The 19,860-nt window shown below is 37.0% G+C and overlaps 1 protein-coding gene across 4 annotated transcripts in view; it reads left to right on the top strand.

Annotated features, from left to right (window-relative positions):
- The window catches only part of ex (FERM domain containing expanded), a 68,720-nt gene that overhangs the window by 33,477 nt on the left and 15,383 nt on the right, over positions 1-19,860 (top strand). For all 4 annotated transcript variants that reach the window (XM_089254718.1, XM_089254717.1, XM_089254716.1 and 1 more), the window contains exon 2: positions 11,033-11,212. In XM_089254718.1, the coding sequence (XP_089110844.1) occupies positions 11,033-11,212 (180 nt within the window). The remainder of the gene's footprint in view (positions 1-11,032; positions 11,213-19,860) is intronic.

The following is a 19,860-nucleotide window of genomic DNA, read 5'->3' as shown; positions in this document are numbered from 1 at the left end:
CATTTGACTCACCAGTGCATGGCCCCTAGGCTGGGATCCTGTTCAGAAAGTGACCCGCAGTCTAGTTCCACATTACTCAAGTGGTCCGCGGCATATTTCCATATAACTGAGAAGCGGCACCTTCTCAAACCAGTGGAGTGGTCTGCACTTTCCCAAAGGTTGAGGGCCTCCCCCCCCTTCCCTCCTGTGTTAGAACATGGGTGCAAAGATTTTCAAATTTGAGAACCATATTTCACCCAGGATTGTTTTACCCTAATAGGCAAAGCTGCAACATATACGTACGTATGTACTTGGTCAGCTGAGAGAAGCATGCATTTCGGCACCGCGGTAATGTTGGAACACATTCATTGTCGTTTAGACATTTCGGCCTCCACCGATCCGGAACTCGCTTGCGTAACAGCAGCTGGATTATTTTATCGAGGGCCGAAAGTGAGAGAAGGTCGGCTGGTAGAAGCTATTAATTATGAAATAATTCACCCTTTCTCTTCCTTATTATCAGTTCGTTAATATGTTTATAAGTTCAGTGTATATGTGGGCTAGTGAACGGTGACTAGCCCACATATACAGTGAATGAAGTGATTTCACGAGCTGGATAAAAGTCTGAAATAGGCCGGAGTTTGTGCACCTGGTTTTAGAATATACCAGCGGGTGCGCAAATCTGCACCCGCTTTTCCAGGGGAAGGGAGGGGGTTATTTGAAGCGTGATGAAAGGGTGGGAATTTTCGAAAATGGCCCACGGGGAGAAAAAGTTAGTCTGGTCTCGTATAATGACCTTGCTGTCACTTTGAAGGGGCTGAAGACTAGAATCTTGCCAGTTGCCCGCATCATAGGGCGTGTTTGACGTTCCTGCCATCCATATATTTGGCGTATCCTGCTCCATGGATGTCAGTCAACTTGGCATTTTTTTCTCTCCCGACCTGTGACAATCCTCTGACGCCCAGAAAATAGTCTCTGTATTACTCCTCCTCCATCTTCACCTTTTTTTCCCCTAGCTTTTAGTGAGGTGGAAAAACATCAAGATGTCACCGAGATGTCTATCCTTTAGGAAACAGCCTTCTTTTGCCCTTTCGATTTTTGACTTTTAACCTAATCATATGACACCTCGCTTGAAATCAGATATTCTAGCGTAGTACAGTTTTCAGAAGGAACCAGTCACGGACTAACGTCTCGCTAGTTCCGTCCAGGGGTTTTGGGGATGGGAAGAGAGTACACGCCAACTTCATATGGGCAAACGTATTCAGTCCGTTGACGTAGTGACCACGGGGTTTCGATCACTCCTGTCAGTCTCAATTGTTTTCTATCTGGACATTTATAAGTGAATAGTATGGCACTTCTTGGGGGATGGAGTTGGATCTCCAGTGCATAAAACGACCTTGATGGGACAGAAGTGATCAATTTTACCTACAGTAGTGTCTCGACAATTCGGGGTGAACGGGAGAGGGACCACCTCGGATTATCCGGAAAGTAATAGAAAACGATTCTTGAAGTGGGGGGTACCTACTCTTACCTGTTCTGTTGTTGATCAATTGCCAAGACGCATGGCCTCTTCATAAGTGAGAATGGCAGGAGAGCCTGAAGGCGTAATATTATTTTTTCTTTTAGTAAACTAAAGTAAAACCTCGATAAGTCGTCATCTCATGTTATCGAAAAATTATGATGGCTTAAGTGACGACTTTAGAGAAGTGCCGTCAGTTTCAATGTGCGGTGTTGTAAAAACCGTTTAAATTTAAATTATGACTGAGATATGAATCAAAATTACATTAAAATTTATAGATCTCTTATTACTTGAGTTATTATGTTAAAATATACTGGTACACGTTGATTTATACTAGTAATTTTTAATTAAGGCTCATCAGAGCAACTGTTAGAATAGTCAGCTTTTATATACAGCAGAACTAGTGCACATTAATTTTACATATAAATGAAATTTAAATTTAGTGTTTTAATTCTTCATCAGTAGTTCATAATTGTTATACTACTATGCGATTGCAGCTCTCAGACAGTCGATCGAAACTACTACTTAACCGCTTATGCACCTCGTAAACATTCCCCTGCGGACTTTCTAACCAATTGGTACATGCCGGAATGCTTGTTTTAAGTGTATTTGCGACCCCCCCCCAACGTATTTATGTTGTCAGAGTTATGTTTTTTTTGTGTTCTAAATGATGCTGCCATCTCAACTGATATCTATCTACCTGCGCTTTAATTGATATAACTTACCTAAGCGTTTATATCCTTCAGGGTTTGCACCGCCATTGGTACTTGAAAATTATTCTATTTTTTTGGGGAGACAGGAGAATTTATAAAGTGCAAAACGGTAATTGTACGAATGCAATATACAGTAGTTTTGAAACTTCGAGGACTAACCAGCACCTCCGAATAATCTGAGGTGCTGGAATTTCGCAAAATTCCTTTTCGAAACCTGTTTTTCACCAAGCGCGAGTTTTGTTTCATTTTGTCCCATTTTTTTGACGAATGCGAATAATTTCAGATGGAAGGAGGTCTTGATCCCTAGACTAAGGTCTCTGGTAGATCTCGAGACCACTCTACGGTAAAATTTATGTTGCAAAAAATTAATATCGCTCTCTTTCCCCCGGCCAGCCTTTCTCAACAAGAGTCTGGGTATTGGCAGTTGTGTAATGAATTAAGCCGTTGAATGTAGAGCAAAATAGGTAGGAGTAAGGTCAACCCCCCCCCCCCCCCCCGAAGCCTGTTTTCTATTACTTTTCGGATAGTCAGAATTTTCACTAATACGAGGTAGTCTCGGTCATCTCGAATTATCGAGACTCTACTGTACTTCGGGATAGAGGTCTTCAACTTCCTTTTTTCCCCTAATCACGAGTGTATCTATGTTAGGGTTCTTAACCTGTTTCAGCCACCACCCAAAATCTGCCTTGCGACCCAGGGTGCTGTTTGTTTTTCGAAATTAGTGGAAACCAGTGACGCAATAAGTGCATTTATATCAGAACGGTAGGTTGAGTTATACGACTCATCTAGGAAGTTCCTGCTAATTAGCTTTCCGTCGTGACCCATAGCCCATCTCGGAAGCCCCTGAGACCCGAAGGTTAAAAACCCCTAGTCTATGCTGATAATGAGAAAGAAAGCACTCGCACGATAACTGAAAAATCTTTTCTACTAATACTGTATTTACGAACGCAATTCGAATGACGTGTTTTTTTGTTCTGTTTTTGAAATCGTGAGTAAAAATACGGGCACAAGCACCGAAGACACTTGAAGGTAATATCTCTCATATTATATTCAGGGAACATCTGCAAGCACCGCTGTGCTCGCGAGAAATAGTTTGAAGATGCTCTTGTTGTTAGGACTCCGCTTCAAAAGTCTAATTAGCCATCGTGTCGACTCTTAATATCCGCAATTATTACGGGAACACAGCGTCCATTCAGAAGTTGTCATTGACATGTATCATATGAATGACATATCGGTAAGAAAAAAACCGTGGAAAGTTTTGCAATACATATTTGTATGAAGAGTTTTGTTTTTCACTCCCATTCAGTGAACTCGGGGTAGTGTGAAAAGATTGATATTTACTCGGGCAGTTTTACTCTTTTACGTCCATTTCCTGCTGGAGACGGCGTTGAAAATTAAAAAAAGGAAATGGTAGTAAATACTAGTTTCTGGCCATCAATGTGTTTTGGGCAGTCCAACAGCTTTTTTTATACGGTTGACGGTTTCCGTCACGGTCAGTTGACTCTGATTATTCATTCGTACTTCAAGAAATAGACAGATCCATTCATCTCTGGCGATTGCACCTTTATAAAGAACTAGGTCCACGAGCAAAGTTCTTTGATATGTACTGTTGGTGTATAACTACGTCACCCCCCTGTGTTATACGACTGTGTTAGCACACCATTCATTAACACTGAAGGGGGAAAAAACTGGGCAACCTCGAGCGTTTTCTTTTGATTATCCCGATTTGGTAACGTCGGTTGGTTTTTACTACTTCGATCGCCTTGAACCTTGTTTTCAATTTTCTTTTACTTGCGCGTGTTTTGGTTCTGAAGCATGGTAGAGTTTCAAGGTTGCGGTATTGATGTATGGAATTTACTCGGGACATATTTCGGACATAAATTTCGCAACCAGAGAACAGAATTAATTTGATTGATCTTTGGGAGCATTTTTGTTTCGCGTCAAGCATTGCGTATAATCGTTTTTTGAGTAGGTTTATTAATGAATTATCTGTTTTAATGAAAGTAAATGAAATAATTGAATGATTTGATAAACCATAATATATTAAAAAAATGATATAAATACAGTAATGATAGTTATTTTTATATGAATTTGGTCATTTGTTTTTTCTTAGACAAGTTTGAAGAACTTTTTTTTGTGACAACTTTGATGCTGTTTTTTTGATACAATTTTGACACGTTTGACGCTCTTTTTCTAGACTTTGATTTTCTCTCAGACACAAGTTTGACACTTTTTTTTTTCCAAAATAGAAGTTTGATGCATTCTTCCTCAGACACGTTTGGCGCTCATTTTCTCAGATACAAGTGCGACGTGTCTTGAAGACAAGTCTTGTACCACGATTGTCTCTCTGTGACCCAAGTTTTACGCTCTCGTTTTTTTTTTGTAGAAAGTTTGATGTTCATTTTCTCAAAGAAAAGTTTGGCACCCTTTTTCCCAGATAAAAATTAGGAACTCTTTTTTTTTTTTTTTTTTTTTTTTTGGGGCAACTTTGAAACTGTTTCGAGACAAAAGTTTGACGTTCGTCTTTTTTTTTTGACAAGTTTGAAACTTTTTTTCATAAATACAAGTTTGATGCATTTTTTCTCAGACACATGTGCGACGTGTCTTGAAGTCAAGTCTTTTTCCAAGACTCAAGACTTGTCTCTTTGACACAAGTTTTACGCATTCGTTTTTTTTGTGGCGCTCTTTTTCTTAGACGAAAGTTTGGAACGCTTTTTCTCAGATAAAACGTGGGACATTATTTTTGTGGCAACTTTGGCCTCTTTTTCTGAGGCAAAAGTTTGACGCAAAGTTTGATACAAGTTAGACATTCGGTTTATTCTCAGCCACACGTTTGATCTTTTCTGTGACAAGTTGGACACTTCTTTTGACGCCAGTTCGCCATTCGTCTATTTTTTGACACAAGTTTAGCCCTTATTTTCTTGAGATAAGTCAAAATATTTCCTTTTCAGACACAAGTTCAAAATTTTTTTTTTGTAATACTTGATATTCTATTTCTGCTGCCCATCCAGAGGACTAATGGCTCAATATTATATCTCTTTTCCCAGTTGACCTTAAAGTGTGGTAGTGATCTATCCGATTCTCACAAAAAAAAAAAAAAAAAAACCGATGGTCAGCGTAACAAACGACTGTAACTGCGTGCTAATAGTGATAATACTTCAGTATTGTTACAACAGAAAATGCCATTCGCACACACGCACATTAACCACACTGAAAACGTCGTAACAAGTGTGACTAGTCTGTAATCCTTTTCATTGTGGTGGAAAGGGGGGTCATTATTGCTTTGTATTATTATCAAGCCTTTATCGTGCTCACTATTGTTACGATTGTTATAATAATGGTATTTATAATGTAAGAGCCAACATTGAAAACGGAGCACCCAGGCGTGATATACAGAGCGACGAGAATAATTTTTCTTAATATTCTTTTACTGCGGATTCATTTATGACAATGCTCAGTCACTTGCTCAAACACGCACAATGGACTCCGGTTGTGCCCCGGCGTGACATCCTTTTTTATAAAAGAAAAAAAGAGATTGAGGTCATGTTTTGTGTGATAATTCACCATTTTTAACACAACTTCTTTCGCATAACCCTTTTCATGTCGTGGAGATTAATTATATTTGATCAAGGGTCCGACACTGAACGAAAACTACTTCGGGAATGAAAGGCATTTAATTCGATCGTGGGTTCGAGCCCCTGGTTAAATACACCCCGTGAAAGTTTAGAGACACTATTTACTACGGAAGACTTTTACTCCAATTGTATTCTGTTAATTATGGATGAGAGATACATTTTAATCAATTGAAATATGCCTTTTTGTATTAAAAAAATGGATAAAATCCAAATTTTCACGTTGCAGAATTTCAGAAACCTAGGTATGGTTTTTATATGAGGAATCGTGCAAATCGATTTGTAACCAATGTGTTTACGTACTTTCTGGTCAAAGTGATAAATGAAGGAATCACCGTATTATCCCGTAATAGAGTCGGCCCCGCCTAATCGGAAATCAACGATTCCAGCAGAAAATGCCCGTTTAAGCAGGGTGTTAGATTATCCGGGGTACTCGATTGTGCGGGGAATAATTCAATTGCCATTTTACAACGTTAGTATAGGTTGCATATTGAAAAATCACGAAGGATCAATATTAATAGTGCTTCTCGAATAAATCAGACATAAAAAATAAAATGAAAATTACATTTAATTACAATGATCATAACATTAATAACTAAGATTTTTTACTTTTCATTTGTAAAGGTAGCGCCTTCTATTGGCTCAACGAAGAATAAAATAATTAAATGTAGGTATTGAAAATAACTTGATTGTTGGAGGCCTCTCAAATTATTTTACTAAGTTAAAATTTAAAAAAAAAAATTCCCATCAATTCCAAATGTTTCATTCAATAAAAACATTGTCAATAGTGGCTGTCGTGTATTAACAGTCGACGCGAGAAGCGTAATATTCGATTAAGCGGTGAACTTTAACATTGCATCTGTGGGAGGAATTTTGGTGCTGGAGGATTTTATCCGCTTAAGCAGGGTATCGGTTATCCGATTAATCGGGGCCGACTGAATATATAGCCGTGGTTTATAAAAATTGTACTTTTTACATTTTTTAGCACTTGTGGCTAGATTTTTACTTCTCCTACCAGTAATGTTTTTCCCCTGATGTTCTGACTTTAAGGGATTCTAATTATTTGTTAGGAATTTATTTTTCGATTCCATTTAAAAAATTATTATTTTTTACTGAGGAATGTCTGATGCCAAGTAATACATTTTTTTTGAACTTGAAAGTTGAACGCACAACATTCAGTTTCCGATATGTTAGTGTTTTTTTTTCTTTCAAGTTTCTTGAATTAAAATTAGGCGCTTATATAATGCTGCTGCTTGTAAAAGCTAAATGTTCTACGAAATTTTTATTTTTGGTCATTTTCCCTAATACATCACAGTGGCTTATTTACCGGAAATTTACGGTAATTTGAAATTGAAAAGAGGCTTATGTCACAAATTACACCAGTGGTGAATCGTTCGAAGATGCCGCCTATTCAAAGGTGACGCCCATGAAGAAAAACATTGATGTTAGGAAGCTAAAGTGTTATAGAAAAAGAGGTAACGGTATAGGCAAGTATCTACATAAACCGTGCTTCTCCGTCACATTCAAATTTCTCCCAGAGTTTTCGGGCGATATACAGGATGTCCCATAAATTCGTAAATAGTTTAAAAATTCATAAAAATTAGAGGAATTGATGGTTTTGAATGCGATTTGAGGAAAAAGTTATTCTCACGGTGATTTTTTTTTCGGTATGGAAAATTAAGAAGTTCAAATTTCGTCTATAGACGGCGCTGCACGAAAGCTAATTACCGGAAATATGCAAATCAGGGTCCTATGACATGCAGAACGTAACAGCTCATTTCTGAATTTTCCTATTACCGGCGCTCAAGTTTCCATTGTCATCTTGACATTGGTGAATGATGTTTTATCTCAGCTACGAATAGGCGGCTAGAGTTTTACGAACGTTTCGGACACAGACGAGATTAAAGAAAGGTTCGGGTCCACAATTCTGTGCTTGGAATACCCTGAATTTAATCAAGTTTTAAAGTTTATCACATTTTTTTTTTTAATTTTTACAAACAGGCAAATTTTTATTTCGTTCGTGAAAAATTGGTAGTTCAATAAATCAGAAGAGATTTCTCGTACCGTGTGATGAAATGTGCTTATGACTGGGAATCGATTAAAATTTTTAACTTGTTAATCAAAAAACTTTAATCGATTAATAGAATTTTTATCAAATATTTTTTGTGGCCATATATTAATAGATGCTATAAAATATATTTTATTCATTTCTTTCACTTATTCGGTAAATATAAACAAATATAGCTATAGGTTAAGAAATTAAGGTTGCCCGCTTCAAGCAATTTAATATGCTGAACATAATTGCGAAAACCTGTAATTTTTTCACTTGCATCTTGTCGTTTTTAAAAAAAAAAAAATCTGTTATTTCTGGTGGTTATTAAATTCACTGATTTCGAAACTACTTCCGATTATATTGTTGCTTTTCTTAGAAACTTCTCTCGAATGGTACTTGTGGAGATGAGCTGATGCTTCCAGGAATACGAAAAACTATTATTCATAGTGGATACAATAAATTTTGGTCGTCCTCTAAAACTCCCATCAAACTCAATTTGAAAATGAAATCATCAGTTTTCCTTGAATCTCATTTGATCAAAATATTCATTCAAATAATTTTAAATATGCCTACTTATCCAAAATATTTTGTATAGAATATAATTTATAAGATGATAGGTCTTTTTAAAAAAATCAAGTCAATTTAATCGAATTGATCGAACCGATTAAATCAACTAAATTTTTAACTGCGATTAACAATTGATCAACAAACCGGGTCAGCCCTACTCTTTCAGACCCTGCTGCCACAAATGCGTGCGTTGCTTTTTCTCACTAAAATTTTTTCTTTTTGACCTCAGGGAGTGAAGTTTTACTTTACGGCCGTTAAAGTTGAACTGTTAGGGGATTTTTGAGAGCTTCTACAGGAGAAAGTGCCTCCCAGAAAAGTGATTTATTACATAAAATGTATCAATAAAATTCTGGAAAAAATTGTATGCTAAGATGAATATACCTTACATCATCTGAGCTTAAAAGTTAATTATTTCTTCACAAAAAAAAAAAAAAAAAAAAATGGAAATTTGAAAAAAAAATTTGCTGTCATTTATGTTTTTAATGAATTTATAAATTGATCATCAAAAATACAAAAACAATTTGAAAATTAATTGTCGAGTCTGAAAGGGCTAAATATTCTAATCAGTTTCATAATTCAGCTGTTTGATATTCCATTTTCAACAGCAAACATGGTTAGTGTCAGAGTAAAGTTGTCTGGAAAAATGTCTCGTATCCGCATTCAGTACTTAATGAGGTGAAATGAAACGCGAAAACGTCGAGCTACCATTTCATGTTTCGTTTCAGCGAATCTCTCGGTCGTGCTTGTGTGACTGGAAGGGAATCACCATGTCGATTTCACTAGGAAATCACCCACCACCACCCTTCCTATATGGGATTCTTTAGCAGCCACCAAAAAATGCCGGTAAAACGTTTGTGCCGACATTGGAAAAAAAAACGCAGCCACGCGCGTAATTTATGTGCGAACAATTTTTTTTCAAGTTACGTGACGGATTCCTATTTATTTGAAAAAGTTCCCTTTTATTTGGCCAAGCGTTTAAAGAGGGTTACATACATGTCTGTGTGCTTGTGCCATAATCCCGCAGATTGATTAGGAAATTTCTCTATTCTACAACCGAGTAAATGCCATCCTGTCGCATGTAAATTAAGTTGGATGTTCCCTTTCATTTACTTTTTTTTTCCTGGAGGATTTGCTTTGAGGCATTGGAAGATACGTGGAACCAAAAGTATCGAGAGGGAGTTTAGTGATGCGATTAGAATTTAGGATGTGCTTCCGTGTTTTTATGCAACGTCTCGCTCATAATTTTTCTTTTTGATGGGTGTATAGAATGTATTCCACTTGTGTATGTGTGTGGGGTTTTCGGAGCTACGCGAAAGACTTTTCACTTCGTTTTTAGCGATATACTGTACGTAGTTGTCCATATGACCCATCCCTTGCGGTCTCCGGATGTTTTAAGGGAGCCATGGGTGAAAGTCATGTGGTAGGAGAGCCGCGTCAGATTGTTAAGAGGACAATAATAACACCAGAAAAAAAAAAATGCAGATTGAATGAATTAAATTTTTAAATGAAAATATATGTGGTGGGAAAAGTGCGACTATATATATATATACTTTCAGAATCCACCCGAACAGCCCATAGAACCAGGACCGTCTTAAAGCATTGGCCCATCCAGGTGGAACCCTGAAGAAGGAGGGGCACTATATGGTGACATCTGGTACTATGATTTTCGAAAATAAATGCGCAAATATGAGCTGTTACGTCCAACTAAGTATGAGGTCCCAGAACTTCACTTTTCCCGAGGGGAGGGGGATATGTAGGGCCACAAGTAGATGCTTACAGTTCCACATCACTTGAGTGGCCCATGACATATTCCCAGATCACTTAAGTGGCCCGCGGCACATTTACAGGTCATTTAAGCTACCCACGGCATATTTACAGATCACTTAAATGATCCGCACCACATTTATGGATCACTTAATATTTACAAATCACCACGGCACGTTCATAAATTACTTGAGTAAACTTCAGCGCAGTTTCAGATCACTTAAGTGGCCCGCGACACGTTTTCAAATTAATGAAGTGGCCCGCAATCTCCTAAGGGATAAATACCCTTAGTCTACGTCCGGGGTGGCCAACAGCTGACTCGTGTGAGGTGATTTTGTGCTGCCCGCGAGGTGATTTTGTGCTGCCCGCGAGGTGATTTTGTGCGACCCGTGGCAAGATGAAAAATCGTATCATACTTTTGATATTAGTTTGGATTGACGAAATTGTGATTAATGTAGAAAAAAAAGTCTCTTCTGATTTGACAACAATTCGTATTTCCAACACACAAAACCAAAATCAAATTATGTGACCTATGTATTTAATCCCGTCGAAATGTTTGTGGGCCATAGCAAGCAATCATACTGGGATCGGCTTTTGTACCGGAGTTTTGTGGCTGGTGTGGCCCGCGACACTGATCATTATCTTGGCCCTCGAACAGAGAGAAGTTGGTCGCCCCTGGTCTTGGTGATAACGCCTCGCGAGACGAACAGAGCTTGCCATAAAGCAGAGAAAACAAAAGATATCATTGAATACTATAGTGAATGAACGAGGTGTGTATTAAATTGTCCATTGTTTTTTTTTTTTGCAGTGGAAAAAGAAGAAATGCCATCCTAGCGAGCAGCACCAGTCCCCGCTGGGGATCGCAGCGGCGATGCGCCACACCTTCCATAGTCCAGCTCTGACTACATGTGGGGCAGCGCTACCCCCTGGCAAGAAATACATCGCTGTCCGCTACCTCACCAAAGAACTCGTCTTCTTCGTCATTGATGTAAGTGTATCAACACTCTTTTTTTTGATTTATTGAAGGTCATTTCATTTCTTTCTCTGTTTCTAGAAGGTTATGGTTCTCCTCTGGTACGACCTACCACCCACTTTTTTTTCCAGCTCCATGGGTCTTTTTTTCAAGGTTCAGTTTTGTTCTGGTATGCGGATGCCAGCAATAACTGAGGAAACAACCTTTCTATAACGAATATTATCCTGTGGTGAAGGAATCTCGTCGCCATCCAAACAAACACGATGGTTGAAATAATGCGGCACTCGTTCTTGGAAGCGAATTTTCAGTGCAAATATGTAGTGGGAGTTCAAAATTCCTTTGTGGGGAGGAGCGATTTGAAGATTTGAAGACGCTGAGGTTTGTTTTAGTACCACCCCCTTAAATATAGGGGGTACGCAACGCCCTGTATTGAAGTTATCTATGCAATTCCTTAAATCAGTAGTTTTCACAGGGTACGTCTTTTTTTCCATCGTTACGTCGCGACTAGCTGGCGGGTTGTTCCGGGAAGCCACGGATAGATGACTATGTTTTAGTGAAATTACTTTAAATATCCTTATTTGTTATGCGCTTCTTTTTTTTTTTTTCACTTGCAGTCTTGAAATGTCCTAATTCTATTGTTTACAATCTGTAGTATTCGTACCCATGAAGAGTACATGACGGACCAGCCAAAAGTAGTATAAGTTATCTCTACAACGATGGAAAAAATGAAACCAATGGAACTAGTAAAAAAATACAAAATATTCGCTGACACCGAAAATACGAGTCAAACAGTATACGTGACTTAGTTCGCGATGAAAGTGAGTAGAGTATTATCGAATTCCGAGAAAAAATAGACGTGAGGTCAAACCGTACCCTCTACCTACGAAAAATAATCCCGTAAAGTAAATATGTAACCCTTTTTAAGAGGCAATTAGAAATCACTAACCCCCCCCCCCTCCTGAAAATGTCATTTCTTCTTTAATGAAGTAGGCTTTCTTCCAATTTTCAGTAGGTACAAAGTAACGGATATAGGGATAAATGTTACATTGAGATATCAATTTCACAAAATATCGGGGTTTGTCAATGCTAAAATAAAAAGCTTTTACGGAGGCGAGATATCTCGTCATTGCCGCTTAAAGTGTTAAAGAGAGATACGTGAATTCCGCTGAAAAAAAAATCCAAATTGGAAATTTCTCATTCATTCACAAAAAAAGAATGCAATTATAAAATTTTGTATTTACTCGCCAAAAACGAACGAAACTAACGGCACAATTTTTTTCAAGTATAATTACGAATAATTAAAAGCATATCAATTAGTTGAAACACATTATTGCAGCAGTCTCTCTATATATTATTCTCCTTTAGTCTTTCCCTTATGCCAGTCTCAAAACATCTCAGCGTCCACGTTATTAGCAGGACTACTACTAAACCATACATGCCCCTCGTTCATATTCCTTTGCCGAACTTCTAACGGATTGGCACATGTTGGTGTGTACGTGTTTTGAACCTAATATGAAGTTTTTTCTGCGCAATGCTTGTTATAGTGCTATCATCTTAATCTATTTTTCGAACTATGAGTGAAGTGTAATGGTTTGTACCGTTGTAAAGGTCTGTTGCTATTAGCAGGACTACGAAGGCTTTGAATAGCTGTCCTTGCAGAGATCAAATGCAAAAAAAAAAAAAAAAAAAATGCTTGTATTCTAAGTTTAAAACGTCTGTTAAAATGATTGTATCCATTGATGAGCCCATCCCTTAATATGCCTTTGAAGGAATATTTTTTTGGAGGTGTTCTCTCTCCAGTAACAAATTTGGGTATTAAGATGACGTAGGTGTTGTTGTGGCTTCAGATTGCCAAAATATCTACATATATGCTTTTAGGCTTCATTCGTTGCGCTGATTGTCATGTGAAGAGTCAATTTATTTGAAAAACCATCTGTTGCTGTTTTTAGCATAATATTGTTTTCGTCTTCAATACTCATTTGTCCAAATTTTCACTTCTTTTTCAAAAATGTATTTTCAGCGCTCAAGAGAATATAGTCGGCCGCGCTTAATTGGATAACATATACCCTGCTTTAAACAGATGAAATTCTCCGGCACCAAAATTTCTCCCATACAATGTTGAAAGTCCCCTCTTGATATGTTAATTTCAACGATTTTCGCCTACTTAATCGAATATTGCGCTTCACACTTCAACTGTTCATATAAATCAAACCACTACACATGATGTTTTTTTCGAATGAATCATTTGAAATTAATGAAAAATATGTTACTAAGTTAAGATTCGAGAGTGGGTGCTGGCCTCCAAGTATTCAAGTCGTCTCCAATACGCATTTGTTCTCTGTTAAGCCAATAGAAGGCGCTAACTTTCCTAATGGGAAGTAAAAATCTTGGGTATTGTGATCGTCGTAATAAAATATAATTTTCACTTCATTTTTGATGTCATTTTTTTCGAGAAGCTTCATTAATATTGATCCTCCATTAGTTTTCAGTACATAAACTATACTAACGTTGTAAAATGTCGATTGAATTGTTCCTCGCATTATCGGATATACCCGCTTAATCAAATATTGTGTGCTGGAATCGTTGATATCCGATTAAATGGAACCGACTATATTTCAAGCTTCTCCAAAACGTGCGGGAATGGATAGTTTGGTCTCGCCAAATTGTCGATTACTTCCGTAATTTTCTTACAGAACTCGGAAATGAAAGTAAACCGCATACGTATTTTACGAGCTAAAACGTCATTTTCAAAACTGAAAAAGAGTACCTGAACCAATCATTTATTTTGGAAAATAATCGCCACATCAAGGTTACATACAGTCGATTTCCATTATAGCGAACTCCAAGAGACCGGAGAAATCACTTCGTTATAACGAAATTTCGTTATAAAGGAATTCCAGGTTTTTGCATTGTTCCTATGTGAACTTACTGGAGGATTATAAAAGTGTTAGTTAAAACGATTTTCACTATAACGGCATTTGACTAGTTTATGTGAGGAAATACGTATCGGATTTTTTAAACACCTAATATAGGTACAACAACGAAAGTATTGAGCAAAATGACGACCACAATTTTCGCTTTTAAAAAATGCAAATTATTGGAATTTCGTGCATAAGTAGTGAATCTAATTTTCGCATTCATTCGTTAAAATTTGCAAATTTCGCATTTATTTCGTTAATACGAAATTTAAGTGTTACTATAAATAGTGGATGGACGTTGTGGAAAGGATTCGTAAAAAATGCTGTAAATAAGTAGGTTGTTGCAGTTCCTGTGCTATTCTTGGTAAGCACTCTTAATAGCAGCATCTAAACAGACCGTTAGAGTCTGAATGCGTCGATTACGGATATGTATTGCCGTACAATGTATGTGCACCCTTTAAAGTTGCTACCACGAGTTTAGAATTACCTTGTATGAGATTATCGTAAAGGGAAAAATGTCAATCTTGTGAAACTTAGAAATAGCATATAGTCGGTCCTGCTCAAACGGATATCAACGCCGGTTCCAGCACATAATATCCGATTAAGCGGGGAACAATTCGATTGACGTTTCACACCGTTAGTATAGTTTGTAAAATGACTTAACTATATCTTGCAAACGTCTTAAATATACATTAAAATTTCTCTTGAATATTTTATCAGATCGTTCCTTTTCTGTCGTCTTTGTAACCGTGCTTTTGAAGAGAAATGTTCATTTTTAAAAATCTTTGTCGATTTTCTCTGCTTTTTTGCTTGATAATGGCACCGTTTATTAATAGAGTTGCTCTTTCCCCATGAAACCATTGCCATACAAATTATTTGACACCGTCGAAATTTGATTATCTCATTTTCATATCAAGCTTCCATTTTTTCGCTATAATCTTCTGCAAATTCATCAGAATTTTTCTTAGTGCTTGGGCTTGAGAAATTCTATACCCCTTTGGCAATTTTAGAGTTTTTTCTTCTGTTTTTTATCCGATTTCCGCTGCACGAAGAAATATGTATTTTTTTCGCGATCGTTTTTCTAATTTCAAAACAAAACATGGAGCTATGGCGTTTGTTGAGATTTTGACATTACTATCATCAAAAATGTTAGCGCTATCTATGGGCTTAATATGGAACTGAAATTAAATGTACTGAAGGCAGCTACAACACTCTGGAGCTGCAAGTATAGGTTTTTTTAATTATCAACTGATAACATATTTTCTATACTTTTTAAATATTTTATCTATTGAAATATTATGTACATAGTGGTTCATGTATACTTGCAGTTATTGTAATATGATAATATTTTATATTTATTTTCTACCTATACAGCCCTTCTTTACCGTTCGAATAAATCTTGCCTTAGGAATTCTCCCTTGTCGTTGAACTCACGCATGGGTTCTTAACCTTTCTCAGCCGTGACCAAAATCAGCTTCGCGACCCATGTGGGACTGTTTTTTTCTTCGAAATTAGTGATACCAGTGACGTAATAAGTGCATTTATAACAGGACTATAAGTGCATTTGTACGACTCATCTAGGAAGCCCCTACGAATCAAGTTGGGTCTCAAGACCAATAGCTTAAAAATTCCTGGCTGTTCGTGAATTTTTACGACCCATCTTGGAAGCCCTTGCTTTGGCTCGCTGCCCATAGTTCAAGAGCCCCTGGCTGTTAGTGGATCTTAACGTATAGCTCAAGATTCACCGGCCGTTAGTGGATTTGAACGACCCATCTCAGAAGCCCCTGCGAACCATAGGTTAAGAACCCCTAAACTAACATGTTCGGGGTTTCGAGATTTTCCCAGTAGATGAAATAACTACGGTTTACTTAAGATTTTCTTATCCACTTTTGTTGACGTAGGCACGCTGCACTGACTGGAAGATATATTTTGTACCAAATTTCTTCTTCGTTAACTTTAAAATTATTTCTATCTGCACACCTTCACCCACACTCTCTTTCCACCACCAGACACGCAATTTCTCCTTCATCAAGCCCGCAAGGGGTCACTTTCTAATGAACTGAGGGACTCATTAAGCTCGCACTCCCTAAGAAAATACAGATCGTTCAGTCAGTCAGTCTATGGTAGAAATATTGGTTCCAAAGAATTTTTTCCGTTTAAGCTGAGGTATCCGTTACCCGATTAAGCGTGGCGGACTGTATCTCTGTAAAATCAAAACCCAATCGTCCGCAAGAGGTAGATACTCATTTTATAGCACGAGTATCATTCGAATGACCACCTGTGTCCGATTATCCGCTTGACTGGTAGCCTTCACACTGACTCACGATTTGTATGGTTTTACTTTTTTTTGGATGCTACGCTTATTTGATCGCGATCCCATGATTTCCTCTGCATTCATTGAATTGAGATGAATCTTAGTGAGTTTTGATATCGAGAGGATAAATTGGGGGGAAAAAAACAAGTGCTGACATCAAGTGTATGAATTAATTAATTTTCGTAATTTTTTTTTAAATGTATCGTACCATGAACTTGGATGAACCTGCATGAATAGCTTCTATTCTCGTCTGTGCATTTTTTCCCCTTTTTTTCTTCGGCACCACGTATTCCTAGACTGAAAGTAATTAATAATGAAGTTGATCGGTTTTTTATTTTTGTTCCATAATGATGGATTGACTTTTTTTAATTGACTTCTCATCGTGCGTTGAAGATCGAAGCGATTTCTATTGGTTATCTCGTGAGCAGTTGATTAATATTATTACCATGTTGATGATTGGTTGATCAGGTTTTTTCTTGGGTGAGGGTCCTTGTGTCTGCTTTTTTATTAGCTTTATAGGAAAAAAAATTGTTTCGACGTGAACAAAAGAACACACTAGAGGAGCTGTTGTGTGGGATATTTTTTTCCAGCTTTTTCTGTTTCTTGGGACACAACCCTGCATGTTGTTTGAATTCTAGTTCAGTTTCTTTCTTGTTTTTGTCCTACTTTTCCACCAAAACTTATCAACAAAATTCATATAATTGATTTTAATTGAGGAGAGAATCATCGATATAATGCCAAATGATATAAATGTTGTAGATTGTAATTAATGACTGCCAAAAAAAAAGCAGAAATTGTATTGTTTTTAAATTTATTTGGGGGGTGTATGTGGACCATTTGCTGGTTTATTAATTTTTCATTTGCTTAGTTTGGGGGTTCAAAAAATAGAGTAGTGATTTAAAAACTTCTACCTGATTGAAAAAATAATAATTTTGTACTTACTACTTCATGGTCTTGGGCAGTAACATTCATCATTCAAAATTATGGTGCACATTTTGTGTATACGTGACACAACAGTTTGCATAACAAAGCAGTTGGGTGCGTAGGCCTATTCTAGGTTTTGTGACTCTGATGATACCCAATAACATTCAATTGCCTTCTGTATTTTTAGGGCATGCAGAGGCATAAACAATATTTACAATGCTCAGCAAAGAGCTAGAAATGAAAGTGCTTCATTTGTCAAAAACGATTACTGTGGTGTTGAGCGCTAAAATTTAAATGAATCCTTTTAAAAAAGGGATGGACAACGCAGTAAAACCATCTGGTCCACCTTGACGTATTTATATCGGACTTTGTAATTTACACATTTTGCACTATGCTTTTGGAAGTGGGCTTGAAAGAGCATCATTCTTAAAAAACTTACGTCCTCATAATTTGCTGTGCGAATTGTTAAAGAGAGTTGACAGACTGGACTGGAAGACTCTAAAGAAAGAATGTAATATATATATTGTGAATGGAGACAGAAAAAACTATCTGTGGTTGCTAGAGTACCCTATTTTTGCCAAAAACTGTTTTTGTTACCAAGCAATTTCTCCATTTTGCTTTGGCTGGAGTCAATCTTACAGGATACTGAAATGGTGTGCTATGGAAAAAATTATTTTTTAAATTTTTCAAAAAAAAAAAAATTGGGGATTTTTATTATTATGCTGTGATTATGTTGTCTGGGGGCTCCCCGTCCAACTACTTTTAATTTTTTGAGTGGGAGCCCTGATTAGTACATAGTGAATCCTCAATAAATCCGCGTTTGAAATGAAGCCTTTCTTGAGAAAACTTTATTGTTTCTGGTGAAGCTTTTTTTTTGCTTCTACAGCTGCAATATTGATCCCAAAAAACAGCAATTTCTCTTGGGGTTCTTAGGTACATTTGTATGTGAGAGAAATGTGATTATCAAAAGGGATTAATATTTCTATGGTTTCTTGATTTCTGTCATTTTTTCTTTTCCCTCTCTACATGGTTTTACCGTATGGAAGATTTCAGGAATTTTTTCTCTGTCTCATGATCTATTTCTTGGCCTTTAGGCGTCTCCTCTTTCCGAGACGAGCACCACCACCACGCATGGGCGAGTGATTCTGTGAATTCCTCCTCCTCTTATCCCACATTGCTTTTGTTTTGTATTATTACAGCAACATATGAAATCGCAGTTGAAACGAAAAAATGATGTGTTTCCCCGCAGTTTACCCTCTTTCGGTTTGAGACGAACCCATGTTGAGCAATGCATGTCATTCGGATATTGCTGTTTATGGTAACGCCGTTCGATATTATTTCACTTCAAGCAGGATGGTATCTTGTGACAAGTGCAAATTTTTTTTTTTCTGGACTCTAGGCTTGACTTAAAAAACCATACACACACAAACCCCCCCCATAAAGTAGCGGTTCTTGACCTTTTTCAGCCGCGAAACCAAAATCAACAAGATCAGCACAGTAAACCCATGGGGCTGTTTGCGTCACTGGTTTGACTAATTTCGAAAAACAATTAACTGCATTTATAACAGGACTAAGTGGATTTTTACGACTTATTTAGGAAGCCCCTGCAAATCGAATTGAGGTCGTGACCCATAGCTCAAGAATCTCTGGATTCATACGACCCTTTTCAGAAGCCCTTCCGAATCAAGTTTGGATCGGATCTATAGATCGGTAGGTTCTGGCTGTTAGTGGATTTGAGTGATTCATCTCTGAAGCCACTGTGCTGCGACCCAGAATCACGACCCATAGATTAAGAACCTTTGCCGTAAAGGTTAGATTCTGATGGCTAGGAAATGCTTAAAAAAATTGTTTTCCTCTATAAATTTACCAGAAAATCAACGTTTGGCCTAGCCGAAAATCCAACCTGGAAGGGGGAACGTTAAAACCATAGACTTAAGATATAAATAGACCGCGCACGCTATTCATAAAACTTGTCGAACGTGAAGAAAAGATGAGCAGTATTGTCGGGGAAAGAACAGGTTCTGCGCTATTACATTTGGCGCGTTTTCGCAGAAGCTAGGATGTTGCTGTAACGAAATTTGACTCAATTCGATCAAGTTGATGAAAACTTTCCTTCATTTTTTCAATGAATTTCACTCATTTTTATGTGAAATATTTAGGGAGTATCAGATTTGAAAAAATAAATTCTATAAAATAAACAAATATTGGAAAACGGAATTTATTTATTTTCCATTAAGTGATAATTCTTAATAATTTCTTAACACATGGGTTTTTAAATTTTAATTGAATATATAATATTTGAAGGAAGTGAATATAAACAGTATAAATTTCATGAAATAAATTTTTTTGGCACAGTTTTTAATAGCTTTCTAAATATCTATACACACACAGGAAACAAAATATTGTATACAACAAATATATAATGTTTATGTTACTGTAAATTTGATAAATCCGTAGTGCGCGTTATCTTCAGAAATTATGCATAATAGTTGGTAAATATATGCATA

Source organism: Pholcus phalangioides, unplaced genomic scaffold, assembly GCF_987345545.1.
Source record: "Pholcus phalangioides strain wild (caught in Gottingen) unplaced genomic scaffold, Ppha-v1.0 ptg000042l_1, whole genome shotgun sequence".
Classification (NCBI taxonomy): domain Eukaryota; kingdom Metazoa; phylum Arthropoda; class Arachnida; order Araneae; family Pholcidae; genus Pholcus; species Pholcus phalangioides.
Note: the sequence above shows the minus strand (reverse complement) of the source record. Positions and strands in the feature narration are given on the sequence as shown.